This window comes from Corvus hawaiiensis, chromosome 16 (genome assembly GCF_020740725.1).
Source record: "Corvus hawaiiensis isolate bCorHaw1 chromosome 16, bCorHaw1.pri.cur, whole genome shotgun sequence".
Lineage (NCBI taxonomy): Eukaryota > Metazoa > Chordata > Aves > Passeriformes > Corvidae > Corvus > Corvus hawaiiensis.
Window position 1 is genome coordinate 6,979,814 of NC_063228.1, and position 18,769 is coordinate 6,998,582.

Below are 18,769 nucleotides of genomic sequence, written 5' to 3' on the forward strand. Positions count from 1 at the left end.
CTGCCGCCGCCGCGCGCGCGCGCTCCAACCGGCCAATCAGCCGCCGGCCCGCGGCGCTCGCGGCCGCCCCCGGCCAATCAGCGCCGCGCGGGGCGGGACGGGGCGGGGCTCCCGGTCCCGGTTAACGGCGCCGGTCGGTGCGCGCGGGGGGTGGGGCCGGGCCGCGCGCTCTGTCCGTACGTGCGCGAGAGGGGCGGGGCCGGGGGCGGTGGTGGCGCGTGCGCGGCGGGGCGGGGCGGGGCGCGGGGCGGCCCCGCGGTGATCCGGGATGTCGGGCCGGCTCCTGGTGACGTAGCGGGAAGGGCCGCGCCAGACCCCCGCCCGCCGCTGTCCCTCGGCACGGCACGGGACCCCTCACATCTCCTCCGGTTGCCCCCCCGCCATGGGCAGAGCCGCGGCAGTGGAAACGGCCAGGGCGTCCGGGGCCGCCACTGGGAATGTGTCAGGCCCTGCCGCCGCGTGAGCACCGGCACCGGCAGCGTTGTCCGCGCCCGCCCCGGGCCGAGCCGTGAGTGTGGCGTCCGCCAGGCCGTCCCTGCGCCGGGAGGGAGGGAGAGGGCGGGAGCTTTGCCCGCCGGGAGGGGGGTCCCATCTCCCGTGGAGGGGGGGGCGGGAGAGGGTCTGGCGCGGTACCGGGATCCCGTCCTCACCTCCCTCCCCCCCCTCCTGCGGGGCTCTCTCTCCTGGCAGGGCGGCGGGTGCCATGAACAGCAGCTGCGCGTCCCCCGCCGCCGCCCGCCGCCGCCTGCAGCGCCGGGATCGATAGAGGCGGGGGCTGCGGACGCGCCATGGCCGGCAGCGGCTACACGGACCTGCGGGAGAAGCTCAAGTCCATGATGCCCTACCGGGACGGCCACAAAGGCGGCGGCGGCGGCGGCCTCCCGCGGGAGCCCCCCGAACCTCCGTACGACCGCAAGCGGCGGCACCAGGAGGACTCCGGCTCCGAGCCCAGCGACTACGAGGAGCAGAAGGAGGAGGAGGAAGCTCGGAAAGTCAAGAGCGGCATCCGCCAGCTTCGCCTCTTCAGCGCCGAGGAGTGCGCCAAAATCGAGGCGCGCATCGAGGACGTGGTGTCCCGGGCGGAGAAGGGGCTCTACAAGGAGCACACGGTGGATCGGGCACCGCTGCGGAACAAGTATTTTTTCGGTGAAGGCTACACCTACGGGTCTCAGCTGCAGCGGCGAGGCCCCGGCCAGGAGCGCCTGTACCCGCGGGGGGAGGTGGATGCCATCCCCGAGTGGGTGCACGACCTGGTGATCAGGAAGCTGGTGGAGCACCGGGTGATCCCCGAGGACTTTGTGAACAGTGCCGTCATCAACGACTACCAGCCCGGGGGCTGCATTGTCTCCCACGTGGACCCCATCCATATCTTTGAGAGGCCCATCGTCTCCGTCTCCTTCTTCAGCGACTCGGCGCTCTGCTTCGGGTGTAAATTCCAGTTCAAACCCATCAGGGTCTCAGAGCCCGTTCTCTTCCTGCCCGTGAAGAGGGGGAGCGTCACGGTGCTCAGGTAACTCTCCGTTGCCGAGGCTCCGCTAACGAGCCGGGGCCCGGTTGTGTAACGCAGATCACGAGGCGCACGGATACGCGCCCCGACGGCGCCTCGGGCTCCATCTCCCTCGTCTGTAGGCACTCAGGGGTTCTCTGTGGTGAAAAGAATGAAGCAGGGATTTGGGGGGGGGTCCTGCCGTCGTGGTAGGTGAGGATTTGGGTAGGTGCCCTCTCCGCGGGGCTTGAGGCGAGTGCTGGTGGGAGCGTGGCCGCTCGCGGAGCTGAGCTTTGCCGTAGTTGCTGTAAATGGTTAAAATAACACGTTGAGACACAAAATGGATCCTTTGCCCAAGAGTGGTCAGAGCAGAGCAGCTGGTAGGGACGGGGCTCCTGGGTCTATTCTTAGCTCGGCCGGTGCCTCCCTGACCTGACCTTAATCGTGGAGAGGAGGTGTGAATGGCCTCGTCTTCCCAGTCTACAAACTGGGAATGCCGAACCCTCCCCTGCCCAATGATGATAGGGAGACCAGAGCGCAGAGCCCCGTGTGATTGTCACTTGGAAGTGCAGCGGGTCACAGGCACAGGAAAAGACTTTTATGTGTGTTGAGGAAGAGCCTTGGAGGTGGAATGACCTGCCCAAGGTCACGCAGTTGGTCGGCAGTAAAGCTGGGATTGGCACTGGGAAACGCCTGCTTCTTAATCCCACTGCCTCCCGGTACGGGCTGAGACAGGGGAGCAGGCAGGTGAGGGGACAGGCAGGTAAGGGGACAGGAAGGGCTGGAGTGTACGGATCCCGCTGGTGTCCAGCTCCTGGGGAGGGCAGCTCAAAGCCTGGCACGGGGGCTGCCAGTCCCTTGTGTCCCTGAAGGTCAGAGTGCTCCCTGCCAGGAGCAGGGATCACCGGGACTCTGCTAGCAGTGCTCTGAGCTACCAGCTGTATCCTTGTTCGGGGGGTTATTTTTTTAGACTGGTGAAGGTCCAGGCTGGTTTTCCGGGCTCTCAGGCCGGTAACACAATCCCTTGCTTTGGGTTGTAAATTGATCGCCGCAGGGTTCGAGAAGGAATTTTTCCCCCCACAAACACCTGGCCTCCTTGACTGGTGCATCAATAATAAATGCTGAGATCTCACGTAGCTTTTATCTCGGAAAAGCTGCACAAATATTAACTAATCATCGCCGTACCCCAGCGTTAGGTAACTTGTGTGGATTAGCCAGGGATGAGGGAGGCTGCAGAGGGAATCGGGAACGGCACTGAGGACATTTTCTCATACTCTGGTGGTTTGACAGGGCTGTGCAGGAGACCAGAGGTCAGGGTGATTTTGTGAAATGGGACCCAAGGGGACCCATCCTGCCCTGTATCCTTTTACTGCAGAGCAAACTCCATCCCCAGGGATGGAGACTGCTGGGTGTAAGGCAGCTGCTCTGCTCCCTGACTTCTCTGAGATATCAGGAGGGAAACTTTCTACCCTAATTTTCCTGCTGGTGATGCGAACCCCTCTGCTGTCTTTCCCTGTCAGGCCTGGATAAGCAGTTGTCCTTCCTTTTACAGCCAGAGGCCTTTTTTTTTTTAAGGACAGTGAGAGTTTTATCGTGCTTGGAAGCATTCTGGCAGAGCTGCTAATGCAGGGTCAGCCTCAAGTCTTGCAGTCAAAGCCTCTTGAAAAACTGTGGAGGAGGATCTGCAGTGGAGGATGGTGGGAGGAAGGAGAGATGCTTTCTCTGCTCTAGGACCAGAGAATGATGTTTTCTTCTTCCAGACCCTTGCTCTTCCTTCAGAACTGCTGGGAAGAGGCTGCTGGCTCAGGGCTCATGGCATTGGAGTGGGGTGTCTCCCGGGGGTGTTTGTTGTTGGCCAGTGTCACTCAGGTGCTGTAATCAGTCTATTAATGTGGCTGAAGAAATTCTACAAATCAAATGAAGATGCCTGTTCCCCCCAAATCCAAGGGCTGCTTTCCAACCCACCCACTGCAGCTTGATCATGGTCAGATGTTCTGCTTTCCAGCAAATAATAAGACTTTAAAACAGGGATTATTTCAAATTTGGTACAGCAGTTAGCAGGTACTTTGCACTCACTTAAGGGAGATTCTGCCAAAATGACTGTTCTGCGTTTATAGGATCCTGGCTGGAATCAATTCCTTGCCTCACAGCAGATCTCCTGGTCTCCCATCTAACCCCAGCAATCAGGAGGAGCAGGAGAGGTGCAGAGCATGCTCAGGGGTGTGTCACCAAATCCAGCCCTTGGTCATGATTAAGTCAACTCCCTAAACTTGACGTTTTCTCCTCTGGGTAAACAGTTGCTGGAGGCAGTTGCCCTGGAGATAGGGAACGGGCACAGATAGAGGTGGCATGCCTGTAATGTCTGGGATTCGAATCCTGCTGGGTCAGTGGCTGCTCCTGGCATGCAGCCTTTCAGGGGAAGCCGCGGTAGCCACGTGCATTTGGGTGCTGTGTAGAAATCGTGAGGATCTAAAGGAAGCTGTTGTGTCCCTCTCTTTGACCCCACAGCACTCTCAGGCTGTCCCCAGATTACCCCTGTTCCATTCCTGCTCCTAATTTCATAGCTGCCTACGCAGAAGGGATTTTGCAGAGGGGCTTTCCCTGTTTCCCTTCCTTGACTTTGTTTGCCTGGCCTGAAGCAGGATGTGGTGTTTCCCAGCACTGAACCTGCCTCAGACTCCTTGGAAAATGTTCAGACCTCAAACGACAGGTTAGGTGGAACAGCAACTCACCTGGCTGGGCTGTGCCCCTCTGCCAGAAGCCAAAGGCTGAGCCACCCCGTGACCTGCTAATGAGCCTTTCCCTCTCCCAGCAAGACCCTTTTCCCTCTCCTTTCACATTGGCAGGGAAGATTTACTCTTGTAGGTTTTGAGATCTAGAAGATGATGTCGTCCAGTCCCCCCTTTTCCCGCAGCCCTGGGAAGTGGGTGCTCCTGCAGGTTTGTCCCAGTGGCAGCCAGGCCAGGAGGAAGCATCACCTCAGTGTGTGCTGCTGGATCCCAGTCCTGTGGCCCATCACCTCCCTGGGAAGGGGCTGCTAACCTCACCACGTTTGTGGGTTTTTCTTATTTTAACAGTTATTTGTTGAGCATCAACCAATAGAAGCAGTGGCAGGGAGATGGAGGAATTTGCCCTTTCATCTGCAGAACGTGTGTTTTGACAGTGCTTGGGGCTGGGAAAAAGGGAGGGAGCAGGGGATGTGTGGAGCCAGCTGGGATGGGGGGGTTCCAGCCAGATCCCTGCCCTGCAGCTGCTGTCACAGGAAGCAAATCTTGGCACTGAAACTGCCAGGTGTGTTGTCTCAGCGTTGGAAATGGTGCAGCTGCACTTGGAGCAATGAAAGGCACAGGTAACATTTCCCAAGTTCCGGGAGCTTGTGCCATACGGGCTTCCCTCCCGCAGCTGGAGAGTGCTCCAGGTCATCTCCTGGCTGTTTCTAATGGCAGGGGAACACGGTGATGTGTGTCCCTCCTGTTGTCTCAAGGCGTGCCTGATGGAAGCATAATCAGAGCAGGTTGGAGTCGCTGGAGGATGAACCTCCTTCCTTCCCAGCTGGAGGAATCTCTCTGCAGCTGTCTGCTCCAAAATAGCCTGATCCCTCAGAACAGGCTGTTGGTGCAGAGGAAGTTTCACGCCAGTGCCAGTGGTGATGAGGCAGAGATTTGTTCAAGCTTTTCTTGTTAGAGTCTGTAGAACTTTAAGGCTTCCTTTCTGGGGATGTTTGCACAAAAATATCCACTTTTATCTCTGTGTGAATCAATTCTGGCTCAACAGCAGCTCTTCTGGATGGAAAGAGAGACTCAGGGGGTGTAAGGTTTGACAGCTTAGTTTGGAGTTGGGCTTTGGTTTTGGGGTAGTGTGTGTGGAAGACATCAACACTTCCCCTGTTCTTCTGGAAAATGCTCTGGGATGGAGATGTCACACTCAGGTGTTCTCATGGGCAGGAATTTATGATTTTCCTTTCCAAGTTGCTTTAGGTTTGTTCTCTGGGCAAGAAACCTGTGGGTAGACCCGTGATATCATTATGGGTGTTTTTCTTCAGGGTCTGCCTCAGGGTGTGCAAGGCCAGGCAGTGGGTGAGAAGTTCATGCTGGCACGAGGCAGCACGAGTATGACACAACCAAATATTCTTTTTCTTCCATTTCTCTGCCTGTGCAGAGACACACCATCGCTGTATATGATATAGTGCAAGCAGAGTTTTCCCACACCAGTTTGGCAGACTGGTGTGTCCCCCTTTGGGCCTCAGACTGGAGTGGTGGGGCTGTTGTTTGATGCTGCCGATGTGCATCTGGGACCCCAGGCTTCTTGGTGCCACTCTGAAAGTGATCTGAAAAGGGGGTTCCTGCCTCAGAAAGGAGTGAAAATGAGTGTCCAGGACAAAATCTCATGATGGAGAGTGCAGGTCTGGAAGCAGACCTTTCCCTGGTGTTCAGGATGCTGCTGAGGATGCTGAGTTGAATGTTAACGTGGGTGATATTCATGAATTCACTGGAGCTTGACGCAGAGATTCCTAGAACATAATAGAGCATCATCATAAGCCCCTTGGCATAATGCTGTCGTGTTCTGCAATGCCTGGAGGATGGTGGGGATGGACATCACCCCTGCTTTAACTGGTCTTAGACTTTCAGCTGTCCTCCCAGAGCAGGAAATCTGTGTGTGAGGAGGTGTGTGTTTCTGGGTGAGTGGGTGGGTTATCTAACCAGATCAAGGAAACCCGGTCCTGTCCCCGGAGAAGGCTTGCATGTGTGAGCTGTTTTCTGCTTGGAGTGTCCTGAATCACCTGCCAGCCTCTGACCCTAGCATGCCAGCAGCAGCATGGAAAAGCCTTGTGGCGACACTGGGCCTGGTGGTTTCTGCTTCAGGCTGGGTGTGCAGGCTTGAGCAGCCTTCACCCAAGTGCCTTCCAAGGTGTTCCTGCCCTTGTCACGTGTTTCAGGAGGCTCTGAAGGTGTTCAGTGTCTCTTTTCCCCACACTGGCGTCCAGAAGGCTCTGTGTGAGCTGACACTCTCCAAACGGCAGGTAGAGGGCAGGCCCCACCGCTGGGATCTGCTGGCTCGCACCCTTGGAGTGACGGGATGTGCTCCCAGCAGGGTTTGTGAGTTGGACAGGTGTGGTGGCCGCTCTCCACGGACCCTCCGTGATTTTACCTGCTGTGCTGGGTCCAGGAGTCCTGCTGGAAACAGAAGCAGCCATGTGGAAATGCTCCAGTGTGTTGTGGGAAGCTGGGGCTGTCCTTGGCCGTGGCTTTTCTCCAGCCTGCTGAAAATGTGGAGTATCTGGAGTCATCTCACACGGTGAAACACTCCTGCTGATAGCAGCTACTGCTTGAGCCTGGGCTTTTCCTCCACCCAGGGAGCTGTTTCACCCTGTTATAGGGAGGTTTTAGAGGATTGCAGCTTGGCTTGCAGGTCTGAAATTGAAGGTTACCCCATGTATACTGGGTTAGGGTTGGTGATGTTTGTATGGTGGCTGAGAATGTGCCATGTGATGGGGAGGGTGGTGAGGTGTCTGTGCCCAGGGGAAGGCACTGAGAGGCTCAGCTCTTACCAGCACTGTGCCCCTCTGTGACTAAAAAACCTCCTTGATCTGTTGCATGTTTGGGTCTGGGTGTGCTGCACATCTGAGCCATGAGAGATGGCTTTTCTCATAGGCATGTTTGAGATGATGTTTTGGAGGAATGTGCTCATTTTTTTCCCCTGTTGCTTTCTAATTTCTTCGTAAATTAATCGTCTGAATCTACGGTTCTACATTTCTACATGTTTTATTTCACAGTACTGGACCAGGTGGCAGTTTCCTCTGGGGTATGCTGAAGAATTGAATCATAAAACCTCTCCAAACCCCTTGACTCTCCTTATTCTTTCCCAATGTTGGTTCCTTCTTGTAAATCTAGCTCCTGTGTGCCTGGGGGGTGGTGTTTGCAGGAGGAATTCCTGGTGGAAGTTAGGAATTACTGGCCAAACTGAGTTGTTGAGACTGGAAACCACTTTCTGCTCCTGCCTGGCATCTCCCTGACGGTGGCTTTTTGTTTCTGTTGTCAGTGGGTATGCGGCTGACGAAATCACACACTGCATTCGACCACAGGACATCAAGGAGAGGAGAGCTGTCATCATCCTCCGGAAGTAAGTGTTGAAGCCCTCCAGACAGCAAGATAAACGTGGATGTGGTGTCATGATGCTTAAACACTTGAAAACTGCCTTGCTCGTTAATTTGCTGGCTTGATCTTACACCTTGATTAGGTGTCACTCTGACGCTCGCTTGTGTCTTGCTGTACCCGGCAGTGGAAGTGGCTGGAACGTGTTCCTCAGGGTTAATCACTTCTTGGCTCTGTGCAGCAGCACTTCATCGTAATGTCTGGGATTGCAAGCCCTGCTGGTGCCCAAACACCTGGCTTTCCTTGGCTGCCCAGCTCCAAACAGCTATGATTTCCAACTCTTGTTTTGGGCTGTGTGTTCGGGTGTCTGGTCATGTAATACCCACATGTGTGAGTTGCCTGGATGGTCTTTTGAAGCTGATGCTTGTGATGAAGAATGTCCTGTAAAGCAGATAAAGTTTCCTTGGTATCATGGCTTTTGTTTGCTGGGGAGAGAGGAAGACACTGGCTTTGGAAGGAAACGTAGATGGTTCAATGCTCGTTACAGAACTTGTCCTTTGAGTCTGTGTTGGGAAGCCAAGCTCCATAAGCTGTTTTAGAAATAGGCTTCCTGTTCTAGAAGAGCACTCTCGATCAGTGTTTGTTCCTAAAGCTCTTAAGAAAATGGAGACAGAGTAAACCAACCTCACCCCAAAGTCCCTCGGTAAAACCTTCTTTTCTGCCTAGAAATGTCCTCTCTCATCAGTTCCTTCTACTGGGAGACTGAAAAACATGACTGCCACACATTGACCCCTGCTGACTGTGCCTTGGAAGGTGTTAGCAGTAATTCTGCTGTCAAGAAGCATCTTTGTAAATGAAAATACACAACTTTGAGTCCTGTAAACCTAGCCAAAAATGTGGGCATTGGTGGCAGGGCTGTGGTTGTGGCTCAGGCTGGCATAAGGCTCACAGGCAAGCGGTCTGGATTCACACTGGATGAGCTTTTGGATGGCTTAGTTGGTTTCAAAACAAGTCTGGCAACATTATGAGGATATGGCACAAAGCCAGTGGAGTGGAGTTGGACATCTGGTTAGAGAAACCCATGGAATGAAGGCAGGAAAAACAGCAGCCCTGAGGCATTAGCCTGGCAAAATCAGCCCAGACCCCGGTAGGCAGGATGAGATGTGGCAGGAGACAGAGTGGGATGAAAGGCAGGCTGTAGCCAAACCACCCCACAGCTGGGTATGGCCATGTGAGGTTTGGGGCGAGAGGTTGTGATAAGAACTTAGAGCTGTTGTGCTCATGGTGTTGGAGCAACCAGGGAAAAGCAGCACAAGTGCTGACAAGGAGGCACCTCCAAATCTTACAGCTGCTTTGGTTGGATTTTGGGAAAGAGAAGCCGCCTGTCCTAGGTTGTAGAGCAGTTCCCTGGAAAAGACAGCTAAATAAGCTAAAGCTGCCCAAACTGGTGCAGATACTGAACACACCTGTTTAAACTGGCTCTGTCTCTTGCTTTGTCCAGCTTTGGTAAAGCTGAGGATGTTGGATTGTTTCAGTCAAGCCTGGCTGCCCTCAAAATGCATCTGGGCGAGAAGGGACCTTAAACCTCACCTCGTTCCAACCCCTGTCATGGGCAAGGACGTCTTCCACTAGACCAGGTTGCTCAGAGCCCTGTCCAACCAGGGCTTTTCTGGGCAGCCTGTGCCAGTGCCTCACTACTCTCCAAGTAAAGGATTTCTTTCTAATATCTAATATAAATCCTTCCTCTTTTAGTTTAAAACTGTTCCTTCTTGTCCTATGACCATCTCTCCATGTAAAAAGTTGCTCTGTTTTTTATAAGCCCCCTTAAAGTCCTGGGAGGAGCAGTGAGGTCTCCCTGGTGGTACCCAGCTGACCTGGTGCATTCCTGCTGAAGGGACAGAGCTCTACTGGCTTTGTTTGCTCAGCCACCCCTCTGCAGCAGTGTGTCCTTCTGCCTCCCCCTGATTTTTGGGGCCTGATTTGCTTTGTGTCAGAGCGGAAGTGTCTCTGCCCATCACACAGGCCAGATGAAACCACACCAGGATTTTTGTCTTGAGCAAAGCATAAACCCCCTGGTAATTATTTCTGTGTAGCCTCCGCAGCCGTGGTGAATCCACAGCAATGTTTGCCAAAGGCTGCGCTGTGATTGCTGCCAAATAGAGCTTATTAATTGCTTTTTATCCCCGGCGAGGGCGGCCACCTCCCCGTGTCCCCTGCGTGTCCCTGCGCGCTCAGTGGGGCCGCTGTGCCCTTTGCCTGCGCCACGTCCCTGCGCCGTGGATCGCTGCACAAACGCCATTCCCGATTCCCGGGATCATGCGACTTTGTCTGGAATGGAGCGTTATGCAACCAAGAAAACAGCTACTTCCGCTGGTGGCCTGTGAGCACGAGAGGCTCGGGAGCAGCCACCAGCCTCATAAAACTCCTCTTCCTCTTTTTCGTGGTGAGGATGAGCCCTGAGCTTTCCTGATCAGATCAGTTGGATCATCCCAGTTGGAGCTGGGATATTCAGCTCTGAATTCTGCCAGAGCTCGCTGCGTCCCAGACGTTGGAGTCTGGCTCTGTTCTTGCCTCTGCTCCGAGCGTGTTTTTGCTGACAGTGGCAGGAGAGCAAAGCTGTGGGAGCTGGAGGAGCAGTGGCCTTTTGCAGGGTTCTCCAGAGCAGCGTGGTTACCAAGCAGGTCATAAACATTTCAGTACTCAGCATTTCCTGTGTATTGGAGCGCAGGGCTGCCGGGAGCCAGTGAGGTTTGGAAGTGCTTTGAGCCAGAGGAGAGGAGGAACGGTGCTCTCAATTTATGAGATGCTGGGAGAGGTAACGTGGGAGGTGAATATAGAAATGAGACCTATTGAACCAGGTCTTGAAAGGCATTTTAGAGGACTTTTGCTGCCATTCTGCTTCCACTCATAAATAGTTTCTCTATTTAAGTTAGGTAGGTACATTGTTTTAGTGTCACCTCTCCTTGTACCTGGCCAGAGGGAGCATGGCTGGTGTTCCCTTGCCCTTGCACTGTATTTGGGGGTTGGTTTGTTTGAATCGCAGCCCTGCAGTTGCAGTTGTATTTGGGAGGTATTTGAACCACCTCACTTGTCAGGGGCAGGATCTGCAATGCCTTTGGTGTTCAGGCTGGACTGGGTCCAGCCCTGGAGCTGAGAACAATTCAGGATGACAGTGCGGAGTAGCACAGGCTTCAGCCTGGCAGCTGCCTGCAGAAGTGTGCCTTGTTTCTAGCATGCTGGGCAAACTCAGGCTGCCATGCCCAGCTTCGCCTGTGCCAGTCTGGCATCACCCTGATTAGCTGAAGAGGCTCTCCCTGATGGCAGAGAGAAGCTTGGCAACTGGATGTGCTTCCTAATGGAAGTTTAGATTGGGATTGTCCTGTGGAAACCTCCCTCAAGAGCTAAAGTTCAGCACTGGAGAGCAAGCAGAGATTCTCCCCCTTCATTTTTGCTGCCTCCTCCACCTGTGCATGGCTACAGTCCTGTGACAGTTCTCCTTTGGAATGAGCTGTGCTTGCTCTCCAGCATAGCTTGAGTGTGTGCAGAGCTGCTGGAAGGGATGTGGTGCAGCTTCTGTTTGCTACACCTTCTCCTGACTCGTACTTCAACTCTTTGCACCTCTTAGTCAAGCTGAGGAACACCTGACCCCGGGAGATCCGTGGGCAGGAGGGAGTTTCCAGGTGGAAGCAGTTATTACTGTTGCAGGTGATGATGCTTTTGCAGGGCATCTCCCACCCAGGTGGCTTAACTGGAGCTGTGAGTTATTGCCAAGTCGCTGTGATTTCATAGGATTTCACAGCTGCTCCAGCACCTCTGCTCCGTATCCCGGAGCTGGAATTGCAGTGAGCCCAGCACCTTTTGCATTCACCTCATGACTCTGTGTCCCTAAGCCAAGGCAGGATAAAGGGGAAACTTCAAACTGACAGAGAGTATGTTTAAATTAGATAGAAGGAAAAAATCCTTTCCTGTAAGGGTGGGGAGGCCCTGGCACAGGGTGCCCAGAGAAGCTGTGGCTGCCCCATCCCTGGAAGTGTCCAAGGCCAGATTGGACAGGGCTTGGAGCACTCTGGTCTAGTGGAAGGTGTTCTTGCCTGGGCCAGGGGGTTGAAATGAGATGATCTTCAAGGTCCCTCCCAACCCAAGCCATTCTGTGAAGCTTCTAGTACCACAAAGCTGCAGCTTGTTGTGCTGTGGAGTGTGGTATTCCTGCCCCTCCTCCCGAACTGTGTGGTTGGGATGGAGGGTTCTGCTGCAGCACTGGTGATTCTGTAGAAACTCCTTGCAAATTCTCTTCTTTTTAAATATTTGCAGAACAAGACTAGACGCACCTCGATTGGAAACAAAATCCCTGAGTAGCTCTGTGTTGCCACCAGGTTATAACTCTGACCGCCTGTCGGGAAGCAACCGGGACCAGATCCTGAAACCAAAGCGGTCCCATCGCAAAGCAGATCCTGATGCTGCCCACAGGTAGGATGATTTCTCCTAAGAGCAACGTTTGGGATGATGTCTCTGGATCAGTGCATGGCCGAGGTTCCTGGCCTCAGAACATGTTTAAAAACATTCTGATTTGCACCTTCCAGGTGCTTTCTGCAATGCCCAAATCTGTTTTATCAGAGCTCTTTACATGTTCCTCCCAGACTTGTGGAGGCTGAGCTCTGGCTGTAAGCAGCTTACATTGTTTATCCTGCGAGTGGCATAATGAAGAAGCAATAGATTTGGCTGGCTTTTGATAATGCAGTCGTTCAGAACAATAGTTTCCCTGCAGCTAATCATTTTTGACCTCTATTGCCAAGCAACCTGTGCAGCTGCGCTAAACTATATTATGAAAGCAGTCCTGGGAGGGAGCGTGAGGGTTTGCTGTCTGGGAAAGGTTAAGGACTTCTTGGGAAGCTTCTCAGGCCTGTTTTGATTCCAGAGCTGTGTGTGTATATTTTTGTGTGAGAAACCAGACTGTGTGGATGCTTAAGCCTGACCTTCAGGGAAGCTCCTTGCTGAGGTTTCAGACAAGCTTGAGCTCTGCAGCAAGGCTTCCCTTAAACACCTTGGTGTGAGCACATTGATAGCCGTGAGTGATAGCCAGTCTGCCAGCTGTCCTGGATATTCCAATTCCAAAGCTTCCTGAGGATCCAGATGGCATTCTCTGTATAATGGGTACAACCCAAAAGTTGACTTGGTCGCAGGGCTTGGCTGCCGTGCGGTCCCAGCCCTGTTTGAACCTGTCCCGGAGGGAGGAGGGTGGGGATGGTTTGTTTGTGAGCAGTGTTCATTCACCTGGACGCAGGCTGGGAAGATGGATGAAGATCTGAAGCTGGGCTGCAGATGCAGCTTCCCTGGGAGCACGCAGTGGGCTGGTGTCCGATTAAGGGAGCGATCAGGCGGGACAAATGTGTACATCCGTCAGAGCTGTTTTTCAGCCTGATGTGACCTTATCAGGCTGTGGGGGATGGCTTGCATAGGTTTCTGCAGCAGATGGGTGTGAAAAACATGTTTTTCTCTTTCTCTGGCCTCAGAGAGTCCAGTATAACAGGTAATTCTCGTGGATATCATAGTGGGATTTCTTAGGAACCACTCGGATAAAATAAGTGTTGTGTGCAGCCCACCAACCCAGTCCTGCTATGAAATGATCAGAGGCAGCTCTGCAGAAATAATAATTGCACTGTGCTAGTATTTGAGAGGACAAAGGATTTTGGAGGTGTGGTGTGATCCTGCACCATAAGGAGCTCAGCTCTGTGTTCTAAATTCTGCTGCAGTAGAGAGAGACCCTTCTGCCCAAGGGATATTTCTTGGGGCCACAAGCTGCAAGTAAAAAAAGAGGTGCCTGGAAGTGTTCCTGATGGAGGTAAAGGCCAAAGCTTGCCTTGGGAAGGGAAAGAACTGGCCCATCATAGCAAAGTTCTGAACTCCCCTTGGGAGGTGCAGCTTGGTGATCTGTTCCTGCTCTGCCAAGTACCCAGTGCTGGGAAAGCAGTGGGAAAACAGGCAGAGCTATCACGGAGAATGAGCTGCAGATAGTGTCCAGGAGAACGCCTGGATCCCCTCGTGCTGTGCTCTCACTCCTGTTTTCTCCCTCTCCATAGGCCACGGATTCTAGAAATGGATAAGGAGGAGAACAGGCGCTCGGTCCTCTTACCAAAACACAGGAGACGGAGTAACTTCAGCTCCGAGAACTATTGGCGAAGGTCTTACGAGTACACGGAGGACTGTGACGAGGAAGAGGAGGATGGCAGCCCCGCCAGGAAAGTTAAAATGAGGCGGCACTGAGGATTGCACTTTGCAGGCTCATGGAGCTGATGAGATCTGGCCTCCAGTCTGTGAAAACTTTCTCCTCCCTCTGGCTATCTTCCATCTAGCTTCAGTTTTGGTTTTTCCTTTCAGGCTGAAGAGTAAACAGGAAGGATTTGGTTTTATGAATGGAGGAATGCTGAGACATACGTGAGGATGGAACATGTCCAGTGCCATGGTGTCCTGAGTCATGGGTCAAGTGGCCATCTCTCCCTTAGGAAGCAGATAAAATTATGCCAGGTTCTCTGTTGGGATTTCTTTTGAAAACACCAAAAAGTTTAACTGTTTCATTGCGCAAGATTCAAGAATTGTATTTTTTGTTTTTTGTTTTGTTTTGGTTTTTTTTTTTTTTTTTTGCTTTAACACTTTTCCTTTCCAAATGTTTTAAATATGATGTTTGACCCCAGGAGCTGAAATTCCATGGTGGGCTCATATTCTTTGTTTCACCAAAGGGCTCCTTGGTCCATTCTTACTTGGTGGTTGTCGGGTCTGTTTCAAGGGTGCCCTGCAGTAACTGGAAGTTTGAAACTTTGCAGACCCCTCTTGCTGCGATCGATTTCAAAGGGTTTAGGACATTTTCATTGCACTTTAGTGTTTTAAATGCCGTAGGTTTCCTTTCCAGCCCCTTTTCCCAAGCCAGCGTGGGCTCGCAGCCTTGTGTCCCTGTGCTGCCCTCTCCGAGAAGAATGTACTAGAGCTCTGGTTTCTCAGTGCTGGTCTGACTGGGGGCATGCTGCGGTTGAGGAGGAAGGAAACCGGGCCCAGCATTGTCCCGAGATCCATATTGGAATCTCAGGCTGCCGAGTGAGGGATCACACTGAGCACATGCTGCTTCCCAGAGCTGGGGATAGCAAAGAGGAGTAGGAAACGCTGTGCTTGTGAGGGCTTGTGCCTTGGGACCCCCGAGAAGAGCCGTTCTCCACTGCCCCTTCCAGGTGGAGAGAGCTGAGTCGGTGCAGCATTCCTGGCACAGTGTCCCATCCCAAGGGACTGGCTGCACTCTGATGGAGCAGGAACAGGAGCTGCTGTGGCCCTGGGGGAGCCGAGCTGCTCTGTCCCATCCGAGGCTGGCTCTGGGAGCAGGGACACTGCAGGGGTCGAGTTTGGCCCCAGTTCAGTGCATCCAGCACTGAAGTTGCCTGCTTTCTCCTGGCTTATTCCTGCCTGTGTTCCTGGGGTAGGGAGTTTTCTGGTTGCTACAAGAAATGCTGAGAAGAATCAGGCGTTCAGCCCTGTGGAGTTGTGTTAGAACATCTGCCATCATCATCCTCTTCTCCCACCTGGTTTGTGTTAGCCCAGACCAAAGCCTTGGTGTTTGCAGAGTTTGGGGCCCAATGCCATATTTAGAGCTGTATTTTTAAGGAAAACTTCCTCCAGTTGATTCTTTGAACCGAAGTGTTGGCAGTTGTAAGGAGTAGTCTTATTTTTAAATTTTTACTGCTTTGCCCTCCCTCCAATTGTAGTTTTTCTTAGTGTCGTGTCCCCCACACACTTCATGGTCTGCACGCTTGGCAATAAAAAGATGTAATATATTTTGAAACCTATTTGCTGCTGTCTTGAGGGGCTCCTGGTCTAAAACAACCACCCAGGCATTGTTCCCTGCAGTGCTGATCGAGGACATTTGCTGACGTCTGGGTCCCACTGTCCTTTTCCTTCCCCGCTGATTTTCGCCTGGTGTTGGGGTTCTGCTCAGGCTGGATCTTGTCACATGAGCTCAGAGGATGTTGCCATCACCTTCAGCACAGTGCTGACCTGTGGGGGTGTTGCTGAGGTCCCCAGTGCCTGTCTCTGATTATCGAATTGTTTTCCTGGTGAGGGCCCCCACTGGCTCCGTGCTGAGGCACAGCCTCCAAAGGAATGTGTCTTGTCAGTCCAGAGATCCAAAAGTTTGTGCTTCTGCTGCTTGTGAAACCTTGAAAATGCCGTTTTCAGACCACATGTAGCATTTGAAGTGATGTTCCTCACCCTCCCAGCTTTCTGCTGTGAATCCAGGCCAGCTCTTGGCTACAAACCCCTTGTTTTGGAAAGCTTGGCATTCCCCGACAGCAAAACTGCACGCAGGGAGCAGAGATCCCTTCTCCTCCTGATGGCTTTGTCTTTCTGGATGCATCTTGACCATGCCCCGTGCCTATCATGGTGCCAGGCTCTGCTGTGGGTGCAGACGGTGACAGGGGGCACTGCCAGAGGTCTCGGCTCTCCCCTCCTGGCTCCCAGTTTTATCCCTGCCTCTCTAATACGGATGCTCTACCCTGGTGTCAACTCAAACTGAAGCTGGAGCAGCCGGCCTTTCCACAGCTCCTTCCCAGAGCAGGACTCCCGTTGGATGAGGTGCTGGCTGTGTCTCTGGACATCCTGAGGGCTTACCTCTAGCCTGGTCCCAGCCATCACCTCATCCTGGTCCTTGTGCAGTCTGTACGTGTGCAAGTATCCTTTCCCAGGTTGTTTTGGTATTCCTGCATGTCCTGCTCGGGAGCTTCCCCTCCTTCCCTCCTCCCATCCATGCAGTGGGTCAGAGCTGGCAGCCGTGGCTGGGGGGACAGGTGGAGCCCCTCTCCAGCCACAATCTCCTCTTGATTTTTAACCTGACTGGTTGGGGCTTGACACTGTGGAGAGAGGGAGCAGGATGCAAGTGGGCAGAACCTGCAGCATCCCTCAGGAGAGGAGTCCCCAGCGTGCAGGCAGGGCCATCTTCCCACTTGTACAGACATTTTCTATAGACATGGATGTATATGTGTAGATAACATGGTTTTTTAACTCTTTTGCACTGAACAACATCGGAGTGAAACCTGGATTCGAAACTAGAAGACATTTTTCACACAGATCCAGAGGTCTGGATCCTTCCTGTAACATGTCTGGTGAAACTGTGGCTCGGAATTCCTGGTTTTCTCTGCTGGGCTGCACACAGGCATCAGGTCAGGCTGGTGGCATGGGGCAGGTGCTGAGCAGGGAGCGGGGTGAGCTCCAGTTTGGAGGCAAAACTTATCCTGTCTGCTCCCTGGGCCGAGCTCATGCACAGCCCTGACCCCGTTGGCTTTGTCCTGTGTCTGATCCAGTTGTGTGGTCCAACCTCTCCATCCACCCACAGTGTGTTCGTGCTCAGCCCCAAACTGGGAGCTACATCCAGTGTGACAATCCACGTGCCCAGACCCACAGCCCAGACCAGGAGAACTGTCTTTCCTAAGGAAGGGGAAGGAAGGTGGGGTTCATCCCTGCTTTTCCTCAAAGAACAGGAGGAATTGGGGTTTGTTACTGTTACCGTATCTCGAGAAGGGTCAGTGGTAGAATTTTCCAAGCCCATGGATCAAAACAGCTGCCAGGCTTTGAGGTGGGCTCGGGGGGGGCTGGGGTCTGGACCCCCACCAGCAGCAAAGAGTCTTTTACCTGCTAAAAGTGTTCCCTTTCCCCGTTGGGAGGAGAAACATTCGGCTGAGAAATGTCTCTGCTCCTTCCCCTGCCCGCACTTAGAAGTTCTGGCTGACTTTAATTTTTGTTTTTTAAAATATTCTAATTTTTTTTTGTTGTTACCAATAGAAATAAAAATAAATAAATAAAGAAGTGGCAATATTTTTTTCCGTGAGCTTTTCCTAGGAAAAAGCGTGGTTTGTAACAAAGTTGTACAGTTCTGAAGTTTGAGATACGAGAAGTACTGTGTGAAACGCTGTAAATGGGGCAGAGATTATTTTATGTACAGTCTGACGTGGGGGAATCTTTTAATTCCGGTTGATTCTTAGGAAGAATTTGGTTCTTCACTGTCAGGGTTTGGAATTTCATGGTTTCATTTTTTTTTTTTTTTCTTGTATAGATTGCTGCATTAATTGAATAAAAGCAGAAAGCATTGCTCTGCCTGGCTGTGTGGTGGTACTGGGGGCTGGGATGTGCCTCGACTCCCCCTGGCAGGAACGAGGTGGTTGGGAGCAGGGAACTGGTTCTAAATAAAGGGAGTCACCGGCTCCCCGGGGACAGGCGGCCAAATGCGGTGGCTGTGCCTCCTGCACTGTCCTAGAAAGCAGGGACAGGGATCTCTGCCTTCCTCGTCCTCCTCCTCCTTCCAGCACCCTGTGGTTTGGCCTCGTGTGGAGCCCCTCACACTCCTTGTGCCCCCTTCTTGCAAGAGGGAGATGGTGGGATGGTTGTGAGGTGCCAGAGAAGGGATGGATGGGGTCTGCTGGTCTCGTGTGGCCTTGTTTCTTCCTCCCCTCCTCTTCTTCTTTTTCCTCTCCTCTCCTCTCCTCTCCTCTCCTCTCCTCTCCTCTCCTCTCCTCTCCTCTCCTCTCCTCTCCTCTCTTCCCCTTTTCACCACCCCCTTCTCTCTCCCCTCTTTTCTCCCCTTTCCTCTTCTGAATTCTTCCTCCTTTTCTCCCTCCTCAGGGCAATGACCCACATCTGGCGCCAGCCTCCCCACCCTCAGTCCCCGGGGTCTGTGCCTGTGGTTCAGGCCCCTCCATCCATCCATGAGCCCACAGCCCATCACCGGGGCCTCCTTCCCCGCTCGCCCCTGGTCTGTTTTCCGCCCCAAAACCCTGCGTCACCCCAGTGCCGCATCTCCCCAGGGCCGGGGTTAGTCAGCAGGGAGGGGAAGCCATGCCCTGCCCGGGGTGACTCACCCCAAAACTGGGTGCTGGGCAGGTTGCTCCCCCTCCCACCTTGGGATGATGCCGTGGGGGAAGTGGGAAACAAAATTGCCGGTGCCCTGGCGGGAATAATGAGTCGCCAGCCGGGAATGAGGCTCGAATGCTAATTCTGGGAGCCGGCAGGATGCCCCAGGCCTAGTAGCCGGGGCGCCGCCATGTTGATGCACCCCATGGCTGTGGGGCACATGATGAGACCCTAAATCCACGGCACCCCATGTTTGTGGGGGCTTTGTGACCACGATGACCAGGCTGGGGGTGCCCTCGCTGTCCTCCACCAG

At 53.4% G+C, this 18,769-nt stretch overlaps 1 protein-coding gene across 1 annotated transcript; it reads left to right on the forward strand.

The window, feature by feature from the left end:
* The first annotated feature begins 239 nt into the window (after nt 1-239).
* Nucleotides 240-17,697, forward strand: ALKBH5 (alkB homolog 5, RNA demethylase). The gene is made up of 5 exons (XM_048320807.1): nt 240-508; nt 691-1,510; nt 7,526-7,606; nt 11,890-12,045; nt 13,656-17,697. Exons 2-5 carry the CDS (start codon nt 789-791, stop codon nt 13,837-13,839), a joined length of 1,143 nt encoding a protein of 380 aa, XP_048176764.1. The 5' UTR covers nt 240-508; nt 691-788; the 3' UTR covers nt 13,840-17,697.
* Nucleotides 17,698-18,769: the final 1,072 nt, after the last annotated feature.